This window comes from Physella acuta, unplaced genomic scaffold (genome assembly GCF_028476545.2).
Source record: "Physella acuta isolate Inbredline_101_S28 unplaced genomic scaffold, ASM2847654v3 ptg000647l, whole genome shotgun sequence".
NCBI classification, from domain to species: domain Eukaryota; kingdom Metazoa; phylum Mollusca; class Gastropoda; family Physidae; genus Physella; species Physella acuta.
Genome location: NW_026732166.1, coordinates 421,590 through 438,427, shown reverse-complemented (window position 1 = coordinate 438,427; position 16,838 = coordinate 421,590). Strand labels below are relative to the sequence as shown.

The 16,838-nt window shown below is 34.8% G+C and overlaps 1 protein-coding gene across 1 annotated transcript; it reads left to right on the top strand.

The window, feature by feature from the left end:
• Positions 1–3,614: 3,614 nt before the first annotated feature.
• Positions 3,615–15,098, top strand: LOC131948460 (uncharacterized). Its single transcript, XM_059310069.1, has 7 exons — positions 3,615–3,697; positions 7,074–7,168; positions 7,459–7,563; positions 8,949–9,050; positions 10,402–10,493; positions 10,866–11,111; positions 12,441–15,098. The coding sequence occupies exons 2-7, from the start codon at positions 7,084–7,086 to the stop codon at positions 12,465–12,467; spliced, it is 657 nt and encodes a 218-aa protein (XP_059166052.1). The 5' UTR covers positions 3,615–3,697; positions 7,074–7,083; the 3' UTR covers positions 12,468–15,098.
• The last annotated feature ends 1,740 nt before the right edge of the window (positions 15,099–16,838 follow it).

Sequence of the window (16,838 nt, the reverse complement as noted above, 5' to 3'; positions counted from 1 at the left end):
TCCAACCGGCCCCATTAAAACACTCCAACCTCACAGCCGGGGAATCGCGTGCGCTCGCATGTTTGAGGACCCGCACGGACATTGTAATTAAACCGGCTGACAAAGGCGGGGCTATCGTTGTATGGGATAAAGACCTGTACACAAAAGAGGCATATAAACAACTCTCTGACAGTACATTCTACTCACCGCGTCTTAAGGATGGGATCTTAACTAATAACACAATTGTTACCAAAACTATAAACACATTAATAGCATCTAAGAAACTCCCTAAAACAGCAACTAGCCTACGCATTTTCGACAGTAAATTGGGAAGACCTTCATTCTATTTACTACCCAAAATTCATAAATCTGGTTGCCCAGGTAGACCCATTATATCAGCATGCGCCTGTCCTACTGAAACTATATCATCCTTTCTGGACAGCGTGTTTAAACCCAGAGTTGAGGCACTACCATCGTACCTCAAAGATACCAACCATGCGATTTTAACTTTAGAATCTTTAAAATTCACTAGCAATAAACCGAGATTAATTTTCTTATTAGACGTGGTGTCGTTATACACCTCGATACCCCACAAAGACGGTCTACTAGCTATTAAACACTTCTTTAATGTGAACCCCCATCCCTCTATTGACAGTAATACCATACTTAGATTAACCGAGTTAGTTCTCAACCTCAACTCGTTCGAGTTCGATGGTCAGTTTTTTTACCAAATAAGTGGGGTAGCTATGGGAACTAAAATGGGTCCTAGTTATGCGTGTCTCTTCATGGGTTACCTGGAGGGTCAAATCCAGGAAAAATACACTGGCAGAATTCCATGTTTTTATCGGCGGTACATTGATGATGGGTTAGGTATCACAGAGATGGCAGAAGAAGAACTGCAAGATTTCATATCATTCTGCAACAACTACCACCCAAACATTAAATTTACCTCTGAAATTTCAGAGAGTTCTGTTAACTTCCTGGATATGACAATATCGCTTAACACAACCAACGTTGGGACGACTGTATATTACAAACCAACCGATTCACATTCATATCTGCTTTACTCTTCGTCACACCCCCCGGCCTGCAAAAATTCTATACCATTCTCACAATTATTAAGACTGCGACGTATTTGTCAAGATGATGACGACTTTTGGATCAAGGCCCATGAGCTACTACAGTTCTTCCGACTCCGGTCATACCCGGAGCATATACTTCAGTCAGCACTACACCGCATAACAACTGTTGACCACCAAGCCTCCCTTCAACAATTTCCAAAACAAAAGTCAGATAGAACTAAACTCATCTTACCCTACCATCCTCATTCAGTTTTGGCTAAAAATATCATTATAAAAAATTATTCTATCCTCAAGTCAGACCCCCATTTAGGCCATTTGTTTCAACAGAATCCTTTGGTTGTGTATAGAAGGGAACGCAACCTTAGAGACCTTTTAGTTCGCAGCCGCCTGCCACCCACTACCAACACCGGTTTTGGCACCACTCCTTGTCCCCGTAAATGCAATACCTGTCATTTCACCCTTCAGGTTGAATCACTGCAGCTGCCGAAGGGAACCCTCAAAATTAAAAATCACTTCAACTGTGAGTCCCGCAACGTAGTTTACGTCATCCAGTGCAGGCGTTGCAACATCTTTTATATCGGACAAACGGGGAAAAGATTGTCTGACAGGGTTAGCCAACACCTGCGATCAATCAACAATGAAGACGGTCTCCCTGTGGCCAAACACTTCAACAAGAGTGGGCATGACTTAAAAAAGGACTTTTGTGTAACCGCCGTTCGGTTTTGCCACAATTTTAAAAATCGCCTTAGCACTGAAACGCGACTAATACTTAAGTTTGGTACACGGGCACCCGATGGCTTGAATGAACAGATATCTTTCACCTAACAACCCCCCCCCTCCCGCATACACCACGCCCCCAGCCCCACCCCTGTGCGGTGTCCAGGCGTCCTTCTCACGCGTCTTTTCTTTTGGATATCGTGGCTAGCAGACAAGACGTGTTTTCACTGTCGAGCTAAGTCAAAAAATGTGTTACTGTTTGTCTTTATTTGTCTAATCTGTAATCACACTGTTGTGTGCTGACGAAGACCTTGGGTCGAAACGTCCATAGTACTTGTAACTGTCTTTAACTTGTGAGGTAACTAATACTATCTGTTTTACTGCTTACGTAACATGCGCTATATTAGGTGGCCAGAAAAATGTGCAACGGAAAAATCCTAAATCGAAGACTGCGCAATAAAAAAAACACATGGGAATTTATTTGAATCGATAATTCTAGGAAGTTTAGCAATCATAACATGAGCAATGTAGCTGACGTTACGTTATGTTGGGGGGGGGGGGAGGGTGTTGGTGTGCTGTTTGTCAGTGGCGAACTATATATATATATATATATATATATATATATATATATATATATATATATATATATATATATATATATATATTAATGTGTGTATGTGAGTGTACGTGTGTGTATGTATGTATGTATGTATTTATGCTTTATATCGGTCACTAGCCCTTAACAGTATTTATTTAGTTGTCACAAAATTAAGTAAATCATTTAAATCAGTCTGTAAAGCCAGGCCGTGGTCCATTGTCGTCATTTTGGCTGTGCATCAGTCAGTAATGCAGCTCAAAATGAGCTTTTTTATTATTATTTTGCACCACTCCCCCCCCCCCCCCCCACTAGATTCGCCACCACACCAGCCATCCCCTAACTGCGCCTCTGCTTGTCGTTAATGATTTTATGGAGGTGGGTGGGGCCAGTGGGGGTAGGATGATGTTGTGACTGTGGTAGGTTGCTGATGTGTGAGTAAGATGTTATGGAGATTGTTGGGGAGGGGTCGTTGCGTTGACAGAGGCCTACTTGTGCTCTGATGTCTAATTGGAAGATGGACTAAGTATGTTACACGTGGAAACTTGGGTAATCGAAATGTCGGTGAATGTCATTAGCCAGATTTTATATGAGAGCTAAAGACATAAGCCCGTCTTAAGATGACCGCTAATGACATAGCCCTGTTTAAAACAAGACAACGTAGAACACAACCTTTTCTCATATATCGACTACAGCTTAGTTTTATTATTATAATAATCAAAAGAAAATGCTTCCCAAAACTTGGAAAAACTGGTAATCTATAAGGCCATTATTAGAAGTAGTAACCATAATAGAAGTGGTCAATGTTCAAGTAATGACAAAAAAAAGAAAAAAAGTTTTCGCCTTGTAGGTAGATCTAGATTGTTTTTCGAACTTTAATGAGATCTAGAATCTAGATCTACTTAACTTTGGGTGGGTTCTTTTTTTTAAAGTTGAGCAACAGTTTGTATTATTAACTCATGAACTAAATATAAATAAACATCTAAGTTTTAATAAATCTAGGTTAGATTCTAGCGTTAATAAAAAATAAAATCTACAACTGAGTAATGAGTTAGATTCTAGATCTAGATCTAGAATCTAGAGCCTAATTAATATAAATTATTTTTAGATCTAGATTCTAGTTTATCCGAAATTAGTAGGCTAGACATTAGTCCTACTTCTTTTTACTTTTACCAAATATTTATATATCGAGATCTAGATTTAACTAATTTTGCGAAATAATATTTAGATTTTGGGGAAAGTCCGTTTCTTCCAGGAATTTCGATCGACTCATCAAATCAAAGCGGATCTCTATTTTAGTATTTACATACATTCTAGAATCTTAGTAAGTAGTCTAGAATTACTAGATCTAGATCTAGATTAGATTTAGTCTAAGTATTAAGTAAGTAGCAAGTAGAGATCTGATTTCTATCTTAGATCGATCTAGCTTGTAGAATATTGTAGATTGATTGAAATTACGAAGTGTCTATTCACAGCCGACTGTGAATAGCCGTATTGGGGCTATTCACAGTCGTGACCGTTTTTGATAGACTTAATGCTAAAAATGCCCAACACGGTATGAAGATGTGTGGTCGATCGGTCATGGGGAGAGCGGCTGTCATGCCAGAAGTAGTGGGTTCAAATCCATCAGATGCCAATTGGTCTGCCTCTTAATCTTATATTTCAAAATATTTTTTCACAATAAGATTCTACTTGAGTTACTCATGGAAGGGTTGTGTTTGTTAATTTTTTTTCTTTTGTGACGTAATTGTTGGCATATCAGAAAGATTTTTGCTAAAAGAAAAAAAAAATGTGAAGGAAACTGAATAATAGCTGATGAAAAAGGACATCCTATTTCACCTGATATTTATTCTAGATCTAGATTCTATGTGATTATGTGAAGTTTTAAAATTTTTAATGGTAATTGATAGTTGAATAGCAATGTGAACAACCAACTAATCTGATGCTTAATTAGTATTATTTATTTAAAAATTACTGGATCTATTATTCTAGTGTATAGATTTAGAGTGCATAATTGATCATCTATCAAATCTATGACCTACGTAGACGTAACCTGTTTGTGACTGTAGCAGATATGAGCCTAAAAGTTAAACTAAACTTTAACGGTAATATTAGTAATAACTTTTTTATAAAAATATAACAAAATAAAAATAGCACTGCTCTCTTAATCTATACCTCACTCCCCAATCACAATAAATACTTTTATTATTTTAAGATATTATTCACAGTCGTATTTACCATGAAATGACAGCCGACTGTGAATAGCCGTATTGGGGCTATTCACAGTCGGCTGGGAATAGCCCCAATACGGCTATTCCCAACCGGCTGGGAATAGCCTTGGCCTTGAAATTATTAATTATAGGCCTAATAGTCCTAATAGATCTAAAATCTAAAACTCTAGATCTAGATTTTCTAGATCTAGATCTAGATCTAGAAATCTAGATCCTAGAGCTAAAAATAAAAAAATAGGGCCTACTACTAGTCTAGATTCTAGATCTAGATCTAGATAGTTTAATACTAATAGTCTAATAGTTAGATGACTATAGATAGACTATAGACTAGAATAGGTAATCTATCGTTTTGGGTACGTAAAATCGCCCGCGACTAGTAATGTGAAAAACAGGTGACTCCTTAAATTTTAATAATTATTTCACATTTTGAGGAGGATTTATGTTTTGAAAAATACAAAAATGTTTCCTTGTTTCATTTATGTACCTGTTTTTAAACAATTGAATTAAAACTTTTCAGTAATAAATGAACACCAGCGATGTTTCCAACAGATGCAAACATGCTTATTTATTATAGCAGCCATCTTGTTAAAGTTTTATTTTTATAGACTTATAGCGCGAGATTCAGGCGGAAGTCACTCTATTTTACAAATGGCTGCTGTTTATATAGCAAATCTTGCTTGCAGACACTGATGTTTAAAGTTAATTTCTGGCCTATATTAATATATTTAGCCATTGATTTAGGTTTATTATTCATTTATCTATAATATTTGACACAAACATATCAAAATATACTTCTATTACAGCCTTGACAATGAGGTAACGTTTTCGTACATTAATAGCCGCGGGCGATTTTACGTACCCAAAACGATAGATTACCCTAGAATAGATTCTAGATTTAGATCTAGACTAGATGATTGTAGATGTAGATCAGGATTCTAGATCTAGATCTTAGATCTAGAATGACAGATAAGATTAAGAATCTAGAGTATGAAATGAATGGATTAGAATTAGATCTAGAATCTAGAATTCTAGATCTAATTCTAATCTAGATCTCTAGTCTGAATTAGAATCTAGATTTAGATAATAGATAGAATCTAGATCTAGAAAGGTACGTAGTAAAATCGCCCGCGGCTAGTAAGGTACGAAACAGTTGTCAAGCAAGGCTTTTTAATAGAAGTATATTGTGATATATCTGTGTCAAATATTATAGATAAATGAATAATATACTAATAAACCTGAATCAACTGTTAAATATATCAATAGAAATTAACTTTAAACAGAAGTGTTTGCGAGCAGGATTTGCGATATAAAAAGCGGCCATCTGTAAGTTAGAGTGGCTTCCCCTAAATCTTGCGCTAAAAATTAGGCCTACAATAAAAAAATAAATAAACAAGATGGATGGTTGCATCTGTTGGAAACATCGCTAGTCTTCATTTATTACTGAAAAGTTTTAATCCAGTTGTTTAAAAACAGGTACATAAATGAAACAAGGAAACATTTTTGTATTTTTCAAAACATAAATCCTCCTCAGAATATGAAATAATTATTAAAATTTAAGGAGTCACCTGTTTTTCACATTACTAGTCGCGGGCGATTTTACATACCTTAAACTATAGATTACCATTAGGCCTACTTCTTGCTTACTCATTTACAGACATTTAGAATATCTAATCATTCATTCAGTGAAGATCTAGACTCTAGATCTAGATTAGAAAACAACTACTTTCAAGCTTTTAATTTTAATAAGGGCCTAAAACATAGGATGCATCTATTTGGACCCGAGTCCCAATAGCCACTGCTGCCATTGGGACCCGGGTCCTATCAGACTCTGCCGCTATTGGGACCAGCCATTATACAAAAATTCTTTTAAGATGCAGAATATAATATATCTTTTCTGTTGTGATTTTTTTCCTTGTAATTCTAAATGATACTGAGATCTTACTTTAAATACTCGATATCATTCCAGACAAATTTTATGGCGAGCGGGTGTCGTTAGGTCTATAATATAATTATGGCCTATGAACTTCTATGGCCGAGCGAATCTTGAGTATATGGATTGTATTTTATTGCACTTTACAAAAGTCTTTGACATGTAAAATAATACCAGTTAAAGTTAAGTTTTAAACTTATAGTATTTTTTTTTTATAAAATACAGAAGTGTGACATTTCACTTTCTGTACCTTTCCCCTCGTCGTACACTCTCCCCCCTAGGATTGTATTGTTGTTTATGGGTGACCTCTTGTGTGGCTAATCCACAGGCTCTGTTTTAACATTTTATGTCGTTTTTACAAGGAAGAAAACTTTAAAGTGATTCATTTTAATTCAGCTTGGTGCTTTACTTGTCTTCTCCGCAGTTATTCACAAATGGCTACGGCTCTGTTTTTAACATTTTATGTCGTTTTTACAAGGAAGAAAACTTTAAAGTGATTCATTTTAATTCAGCTTGGTGCTTTACTTGTTGCTCCGCAGTTATTCCCAAATGGCAATGGCTCGTACATCAACTAAGCAGGATATTGTGAAGTTGGTCGATCTCTTTTTATCCACTGACTTTGATCCTCTACCATGTAAGTTTTTATTTAAAATCTTGAAACGCTGGTAGGTATTTCAGTGTTAATTTCTCATTCAAGTCTTTACTTTGATTTGTTTGACTGTTTCATCATTAAATACATTAGTCGAAATAAGTTCTTTATACACTCACATAAAATTTTAAATCTCTCTAAATTGATAGAAAAAGAATCATGTGTATTATGTCCGTGAAAAATGTATTTGCTAATTTGGTATGATGAAAATCTTATTTATTTAATTAAAAAATATATGCATGTGTTGTAACTGATTTTAATTTGATTATTCATAGCGCTTAATTCTGGAGTCAACTTGAATAAAGTTTATAAGTTTCAATTTGAAGCAGACCTTGGTGATGAAGAGTCTGATTCAGTGGTTCAACATTATCAGCATGATGGTTTGTAAAGTTTTTTCTCTACTAGACATAACTTCACAGCTTAAATTTAGATATAAATATAGCTATAATTGAAAAAAAAAAGATTTTTGGATCTGAAAAGCAAATTATCAAATATAGCCAAACTATTTGAAATTAAAAACACCATTTATAAACAAAGTAAAATAAATTTTTTATAAAGAAGTTTATTCATCATTGTCTCCAAACATTGTTCTTTTGTTTAGTTAGAATAAACATTTTACTTCCCAGTTATAAAATACTAGGCATGCTGCCCAGCTTCGCGTAGGCTTTCGAAAACATTGAGAATTTGAATGCTTAATTAATTCGCCCGAGGGTCTGTCTACAACCTCAAAAGTTATGAAGAGGTTCCTAGGTGGACAAATTTTTTTCGATTTATAGCTCATATAAGGCGCCGATCAGTCGAGGTCAGTTTTGACCCCCTCATCGTAGACTTTTCGGCCAACCGGCCCCGTGTTCTGTCGTCCCAAGGAAAGATCCTGCCAAATTTGAAACGCCTGCGGCGCCGGGAAGTGCCCTATCGGGCACCCGACAACTTTGCTTTATATATTATAGAGATTAGCAAATTGCATAGATAAACAAAGATTTCAATAAAGTAATTAGGCCTGAAATACTTTAGTATAGAAATGTATTATTTGAATAGATTCTAGATCTAGGTCGGGTCTACATCTGTGTAAGTCTAGATTTTCCGTAGATCTAGATCTAGATCTAGAATCTCTAGATCTAAATGTTCTAGAATATCTAGATCTAGAATATCTAGATCTAGAATCCTAATAGATTTTTTTTTTAAGTTTAGCCCGAGCAAAATTGTATTGTATAAATTTTATAGAGTACGTAGATCTAAATCAAATTTGAATGAAATAGTTCATTTCTTTTTATTCTAAACACGGCAGGTGACGTCATTAGTTTATGTATAAACATTAGTGACGTCACTATTTTATGCATTCTTTTTCACAACTATAAATGCTTTTCCTGTTGCATAATTAAAACTGTTTCTCTACATTCGAATACGCCTTTATTTTTTATTTTTCTTCTTTAAATAAAATTGTGGTTATACATTTAAAGCATCTAACATATTATTTTCAACAAAAGTCCGTATAAAGGTATCCATATATCGCTGCCAATTCTGACGTGATATCCGGCGAAAATATTTTGCGGACAGAGAGAGAGAGAAGTGCGCACATGGGCTATTATATATTAGGATGTTTTTTTAACTTCATTTTGTTACATTTATGAAACAAGTACATTTTTAAACACTTATAGCTGTTATAGCTGTTGCAAAAATAAATTCAGCTACTGAATAATTTTAAGAAACATAAGTCTAGTTTATCTAAAAGTTAATTTTTCATCAGCTTTATATTTTATTTCAGATTATTTACTCCGTAAATTTGGGCAAAAATTGGCCACAATGGGAGATGATTTCCTCAACAAAAGGGAACCTCAAGCAAACAGATCAACTGCGCAAGCAAAATGTAATTCTTACCAAAAATTTTAATGGAAATTTTTCGGTCATTTGCCAGTGTTTATTCTTCTGAGAAGAAATGGTACAGTGGCATTGGCTGGGGGGGTTATAACATTAAAATTTTAAATGTTAACAACAAATTTATGCTTTCTAAAATCATTGTGGAAAATATTAAAGCTGGATCAGTACTAAAATATTTAAAATATTAATGTTGTAATTTGACGTCAGAGCCGGCGTTAGGAATACGCGGGGCCTAGTGCCAACCATCCGCGCGGGGCCTGCTATTTTCCTTTATATAAATAGCCTATATATATATATATTATACATGCAAACATAATAACATAATAACACTATCATAGCAGATGTTTACCTCTCCCACATTTTACAGAATGTTCTTAATTTGTTTTTTGTTTTTGCTAAGATATTAAATCACTTTTGACAGTTATGTAATCCATACCAAAACACTCAAGGAAATTCAATGACATGCCAAAAAATTAGGACAAAGTTGTTTAAAATGTTTGTTATTGACCAACAGTTAATATAAAAGTCAAGCGTTTTAGGTGTATTTAAAAAAGAGATTGTACTGTTAGTAACTTAGTAAGCGCAGAATTTTAGACAAATTACAATATCAACAATACAAGAGTAAACAAACAGAAAACGGTAGCTTTTGGACACAACAACACTTTTACTTTCTTCCGAAAAAATAAATAATATATCACTCTGTCGAATGATCTTCCCACCCCCCACCCCCTCCCAATCCTTATGCCCACCACTGTATATTAATTTTGTTAAACCAAGACAAGTAGGCCTACATATACCACAACTACAACAAGAAAGTCAGGTCTAGCGTTTACTGTCTACTACAGTCTGTTCACTACAAAACGTCTTCATCGGGCCGCATACAATCGGGTATCTGATTACGTGTTTTCCAAATGTTCCTCCCTGCTCTGGTCGGGGGGCTAATTCGAGTCCACCCATCTCCAGTCACCTCAGGTCAAATGCGAGGCGACCGTACCCTTTACACAAGGAGGTGTGTGACACTAGAATTTACGGCCTGTCCCAGTTTAGGTGGGTGATAACTCACTAACATCAACCGGGGCCTCAGTTTTTACTATCAACAACGTCGGCATTCAACCATTGTCTTTTTCCCAAGTGAATTCAGCAAGAATTATTTAAGTTTATTTACAAACCAATTCAGACAACAATGGCGGTGCTGAAGCACGGGGCCCCTTCAGGCGCGGGGCCTGGGTCGACCACCCCGTTCGCCACACCCAAACGCTGGCTCTGTTTGACGTCTTAGTTTGGATGTAACATTTTATTATGTACAGGTAAATTTACTTAATTATGATTTCATTACTAAGCACTGACAGGGCACATCAACAGAAAGCAAGAGTTGATTGCCGAGGACGTTAAAAGAATATTCGTGCAGCTAGATGCGGTGTCCAGTAAACGGGTATGAAGGATAAGATTTATGCTGAGATGTTGTGGGGTTATATGGTTAAATCCTGTGATTATGTGGCTAAAACATTTGATTGTGTGGCTAATATGTGGTTTAATTACAGGGTACAAAAATAGCAAACAACTAATCCCTGAGTGTCTTATTAAAATGACAAATAAGCTTCAAAACAAAAAAAATTGTAACTTAACAATGGTGTCTATAATCAAAAGTAGCTATTTTGACAGTCTAGTGATACAGTAAGGCAATGTATTATAAATATAGTACTCTAAACAGTTTACAAACCTTGATTTTGTTTCACTTTATCTAATTAGCCCCCAAAGTAGAAGACTTGAAACTATGGTATAATTTTCTTTTCATTTTTCCTAGTCCCATGGTCAACAGGAATATGACAATGCTAAGGAGGAGGCTTATGAAAAGTTCAAGGCCATCATTGAAAGTTCCATTATCAGTACGGGTGCGGATGACATCTGGAAAACACTGGGAGCCTTCCTGTTGACCTTGAATGGACTGTCTCATCTAAAGGAAGGGACAAAGTCACTTCTGCGCACATTGTCAATCAGGTTCATAGAACAGAGGCAGCTAGATCGAGATATTGAGCGCATTGGTGGTCTGGTCAGTGTCATTTATATAAAGTTCATTCATTTTTAGTTCATAACACAAGATTCGTAACTTCTTACCAACTTCCCCTTCCAAATTTTTAATCAGACGGTCTAAGGGGCAAGTGGAGTACAGTTCACTTGTTTCTGTGACCTCGGCATTTGAAAGGATAGTGTGGTCAGCAGTATTCTCAGCCGCCTTTACTTTCCCTAACATGAGTTAGGTACCAAACGGAGCTGGGTGGACTCAGGGACAGTGTTCTGATTTGAACCTAGATTCGAACTCCAGACTGGCTGGCTAGCAGTTTAGCTCTCTACCCCTAGGCCACTCCATGCCCTAGTGATTATATAGGATATTTATATATTTGCCTCTTGAGTACCCAAGAAGTTCAAGTGCACAAAATGTCCCTCTGTATGTCTGTTTTTTCTCAACCTGTTACTTCACAGGCATTGCCAACATTTACTTCCTGAACAGTTGAGCTCATTGATTTAGCATTTTCAGCCGTATTTATTTAAAAAATTATTTTACAACATCAACAAGGATTTAAAATTAAAAACCAAAATCACTCTGCAGGAAACTGGAGTCTTTTGTCTGGTTCTGAAAGGCATATAGATTTACAAACATTGAATATAAATGATGTTAAACGTAAAATACATATATATTTACTTAAATGCTATAAACCAATTTTAACTTAACTGGAACTAGATTATTTGTCAGAACTATTGTGTAATTCTTATTTTAATTAAAGCTGAATTGGTTATGAGAGGCTTTTAAATTAGTGCTACTTTCAAAAATTTCACTGTACAGAATTCCAATTAAAAAGTACGAGCCGACCCGCTATTTAGTTGTTTTATTTTCTACTTTTCAGTAATTCATAATTTGTGAATTCGACAGTACCAATGCTGCCACTGAAAATATTTGCTTTAAAACACTATCAGTAGTTCGTTGAGCATGATACTACCCCCACCCTCCTTTCCCCCAACCCCTACCCTACACCAACCCCCCCCCCCCCCCCCCCCCCCCCAGTGAAAGCAGCCTCCTCTTAGTTACCTCCCCTAAGTTTAAAATCGTTTCAAACTAAATTATCTGCCCCTAGTAACCGGCACTAAACCCGGCTCTACGACTGTAAACATTTAGCGTAAACCAAAGCTCACCAGACCGTGTAGGGGTGAGGTGGTAGGGAGCACGCTTACAGCTTGTTTTCTAGCGTCTCCCAGAAGAGAATTATATATATAGATAGGGAATGAAGGGTTAAAATTACAGATTATAAATAAAGTAAACAAGTAGTTGTGAACTTTTAATACTGTATTAATATAAAGAAATATTGTTTCTTTTTTTTTTTAGGAAAAAATGTATGACGAACTAGATTAATGACTACTGAAAGTAGGCCAAACTTTCTACATAAACCACTGCTGGATTTGCTGACACTTATATTGCATGCAAACTTACAATTCTAGTGCCATTATTTTAATTTGTATACTATATTTTTAAAGTATTTATTTTTAACTTATATGAGAGAGTGGAACTGAGAGACTGGGTATGTATACTCCTGATTTTAAATCTAGTTTTGTAAAAACTTACTTAATTTGACTCATGCTGCTGTTTAAGAATCAAATTTTGTGTTCTCACTACATGTTTAGCTGGATGCATGGTTCCATCACTTGGTTAACATCAACTCAAACTTCCATCACAAAAATTGTATTGAATCAAAAACAATTTTTACTTGTGAATATTGTACTGAATATTCCAGTGTTATAAACTGTTTCCCTGTTAAATAGTCTGGATTAGACCAGTATTACGAGTTGACAACAGATTTTCTGATGTTAAAAAGTTGTCAGCAAATATTGTACCTGTTGAAAGATGGGAATAATATGACTGAAGTTTCATTTTAATAAAAAAAACAGCACAGCATAAAATATGATATTGTTTTGATAATTAGCAAGTGTTAATGTAATTTATTGTAATTGAAAAGATGGGCATAATATGATTGTAGCTTTATTTTCCTAACTAATAACAGCTCAACATTAAATGTGGTGTTTTAATATGAAGTTTTAATGTCGTTGATTGTGATAAAATACATTTTTTACCACTGTAAAATGTTGTCCTATTTATTTAATTCACTGTAAACCTTTATTAACACTCACTTTTTTATTTGTAAATATTATTTTATCTGTAATTTAAGTTAATCTTTCAATACTTCTTATACATATATTTCTCACTAGAGAAGAGCATAAATTTGTGTGTTGATCTGTTTAAGTTAATTAATATCAAGTTGTATCTTGCACTACCATCCACCATATAGTTTTATTGTATGTTGACTTGAATCTATACCCTCCAACGTAAAGTTCTAATGTATGTTGACATGAATCTATACCCTCCACCGTATAGTTCTGTTGTATGTTGACTTGAATCTATACCCTCCACCGTATTGTTCTGTTGTATGTTGACTAAATAATTCTGGCAGCAATTAAGACCATGCAAGTGTCTTTTAGACCTTTTATCTAAAGTCTATCAATATAAATCACAGATAAGTATTTATCTTTTTACCTATTGTGTCTTTCTCTAATTGTTCTAATCTTTCATCTCAGGTTTATTGAAATAATCCACAGTTGAAACATTGAGTTAAGTACTGTGTAATTATGATCACAATGTAATTAGCAGCATGGTTAAAAAAACTAAAGCAGATGAACCATCTAGATGTCTATGCTTCTTTTCTTTAAATTTTTTTTAGAAATGATTGTGGAAAGCAATAAATATTTAATAATAAATCAAAGAATTATGATCACATTTATGCATTAAATTACTATTTGTTAATAAATTAATTGGGATTTTACCTGTTTAAACCACCGTTCACAACTTTATTTTTTTTTATAAATCTTTATTTTTTCTTTACTAAGTGCTCAAGCAATGTCTTGAAGAAAATTTTAATTGTTTTGGTTAAGTGTAGACTGTAATTCTAATTTCAGTAATGTGTAGGTCTTATGTAGTCTGTAATTCTAATTTCAGTACTGTGTAGGTCTTATGTAGTCTGTAATTCTAATTTCAGTAATGTATGGGTCTTATGTAGTCTGTAATTCTAATTTCAGTAATGTATAGGACTTATATAGTCTGTAATTCTAATTTCAGTAATGTGTAGGTCTTATGTAGTCTAATTCTAATTTCAGTAATGTATAGGTCCTATGTAGTCTAATTCTAATTTCAGTAATGTATAGCTCTTATGTAGTCTAATTCTAATTTCAGTAATGTATAGCTCTTATGTAGTCTAATTCTAATTTCAGTTATGTATAGGTCTTATGTAGTCTGTAATTCTAATTTCAGTAATGTATAGGTCTTATGTAGTCTAATTCTAATTTCAGTAATGTATAGGTCTTACGTAGTCTAATTCTAATTTCAGTAATGTATAGGTCTTATGTAGTCGGTTAATTCTAATTTTTCTTTGATGAATATGTCTTATTGTAGGTTTTTAAGGTCTGTAATTGTAATTCCTGTTATGTGTAAGTCTTATGAGGTCTGTAATTCCTGTTATGTACAGGTGATGGGGTCTGTAATTCTAATTCCTGTTGTGTAGGTTATGAGGTTTGTAATTCCATGAATGTGCCATGTTGATACCTTGAAAACCTGATCTCTCTTTTTTACTTTGTGTATGTTTGTTGAATCTGTCAGCTTTTATATTGGTTCTAGTTTGTTGGGGGTCATTTGACGTGTGTGTTTACAGGGCTTTGAGTTTGGCCATTTTTGATTGTTTGAGGTGGTACAATAATATAAATAGTGATGAACTATTTCAGGTTTCACATTATGAATATCAGCAGTTTGCAAAAAGACTAGCATTCCACCTAAGTTGATGGACTGAATGTCAGTGTTCAATTCTTTAATATGTGTATGTTGTGTATGTATGGTAATGGTAGACTTGTATGTTTTAAAATATTTATCAACCTGAGATTTTGTTACCATTGTGTAACGCAATATATTATCTGGTCTTTGAAATAAAATTTTTAAAAGAATGCTTTGTTTTCATGATTTTTATGAAATTATTTATTGCATGATTTGAGCCATAAGGTAGAGCTTTTAAACGTAAACCCATTTATGATTGATCAGCGCTCACAATACTAAATATGTTCTGGAAGTACGAGCTATATAATCGTCTAGTTCAGGGGTCGGCAACCTTTTGAAGCGGAAGAGCCAAAAGTTACAATTTTCAAAATTTCCCTGGTTTTAAAGAGCCACTAACATTTTTTTATTTCAAATATTTAATTTTTTTGTTAAGGTTATTAGTATTTGTGCAAGGAGCTGGAGAGCCGCATCTTGACATCAAAAGAGCCGCATGCGGCTCGCGAGCCGCAGGTTGCCGACCCCTGGTCTAGTTTTATCAGACCAAGGGAGGTAATTCATTGTGCAAAACTCTTTTAAAAATAATGTATCTGTTATTTCCCTTGGTATATCGAACGATCAGCAATTTTTTACAAGACATTTTCCACTCTTCTCTTAATGATTATTTAATAAAATCATTTATTTTCTCCTTTTACGTATTATTACGTAAAAGCTTGTTATTAAAATATTTTTAAATATTTTTTTTAAATACACTTCTATACATTTTTAATGCAATAGAGTTGCTTGACTAAAATGAATAGCGCAACAAATGAACGCACATAGTGTGAGTATTTTAAACGCGAAAAAAATAGTACTTTATACAGGACACGTTTATTAATATTTTAAAAAGTAATTAAGCATCAAATTAAGTAATGTTTAAGGCACATTGCAAGGTCATTGGATCTCAACCCACTTGCAAAGTTTGAAAGAAATCGGTCCAGTAAAAGTGAAGGTGACGGGTACTGGTCTAATTACCACCCACTGCCTTAAATGGGCAAGACTTAAAAATGTTTCTAAAATTATTTTTTTAAACGAAGTTTAATTAAACTAATAAAAAGGTTTAATTAAACTGAAAATAATGAAAATGTATTTCATAGTAAGCTGTTGAGTTTAATGATATTGCTTAATTATAATAATTAGACTACTCTACTAGCATCGATTTGCACAGCTATCGCCGTAGATGAAAATCATGCTTTTTTGTCAGCATGAAATTTATTTAGGTACTTAACCCAGTGGCGTCGCTAGGTTGAGTGTCACCCGGTGCGGCACCTCATGGTGTCACCCCCCCCCCCCCCCACTTTTTTTTTCTATTTTATTCTTCTTCTCTGTATATTTTTGCAGTTGGTGCCACATCACCCCCCCCCCCCTCACACACACCCGGTAAAAGCTTTAAAATGTTCACATTTAATACTAACGATGTTTATCTATAGGGCTGGTGAGTAGTTCACCAACCAGTTCTACGGCTCAATAAAACCTGCATGAGCTATAGACCTGTTTATTGACCTACTTACCAGCCCTATAGCCAGTTGTCAGTACAGCTAGTTGTAGCATTGTTTTCTCTATAGTTTGTATGTTTATGTCATGGTGTCAACGCTTCCCCCCCCCCCCCTCCTCCTGTCTTGATCGTCACTATGTACTTCATTACGCTTTAACTCTGATTAACTATTCATTGAATTGGCAAAAAAAACATTATTATATATATCTTGTAATTTTTTTGTCTTGGTGTCACACCCCCCCCCCCCCCTAATGGTATGAGTTTTCTACAGCTAGCTAGTGCCTTTGAACTACGACCGTCTCAAGTAATTTAACAAATGTGTAAAGAAATGTGTCACGTGATTTAAATTCCCATGACCGTCTGTGGCAGTAAAAAACTGG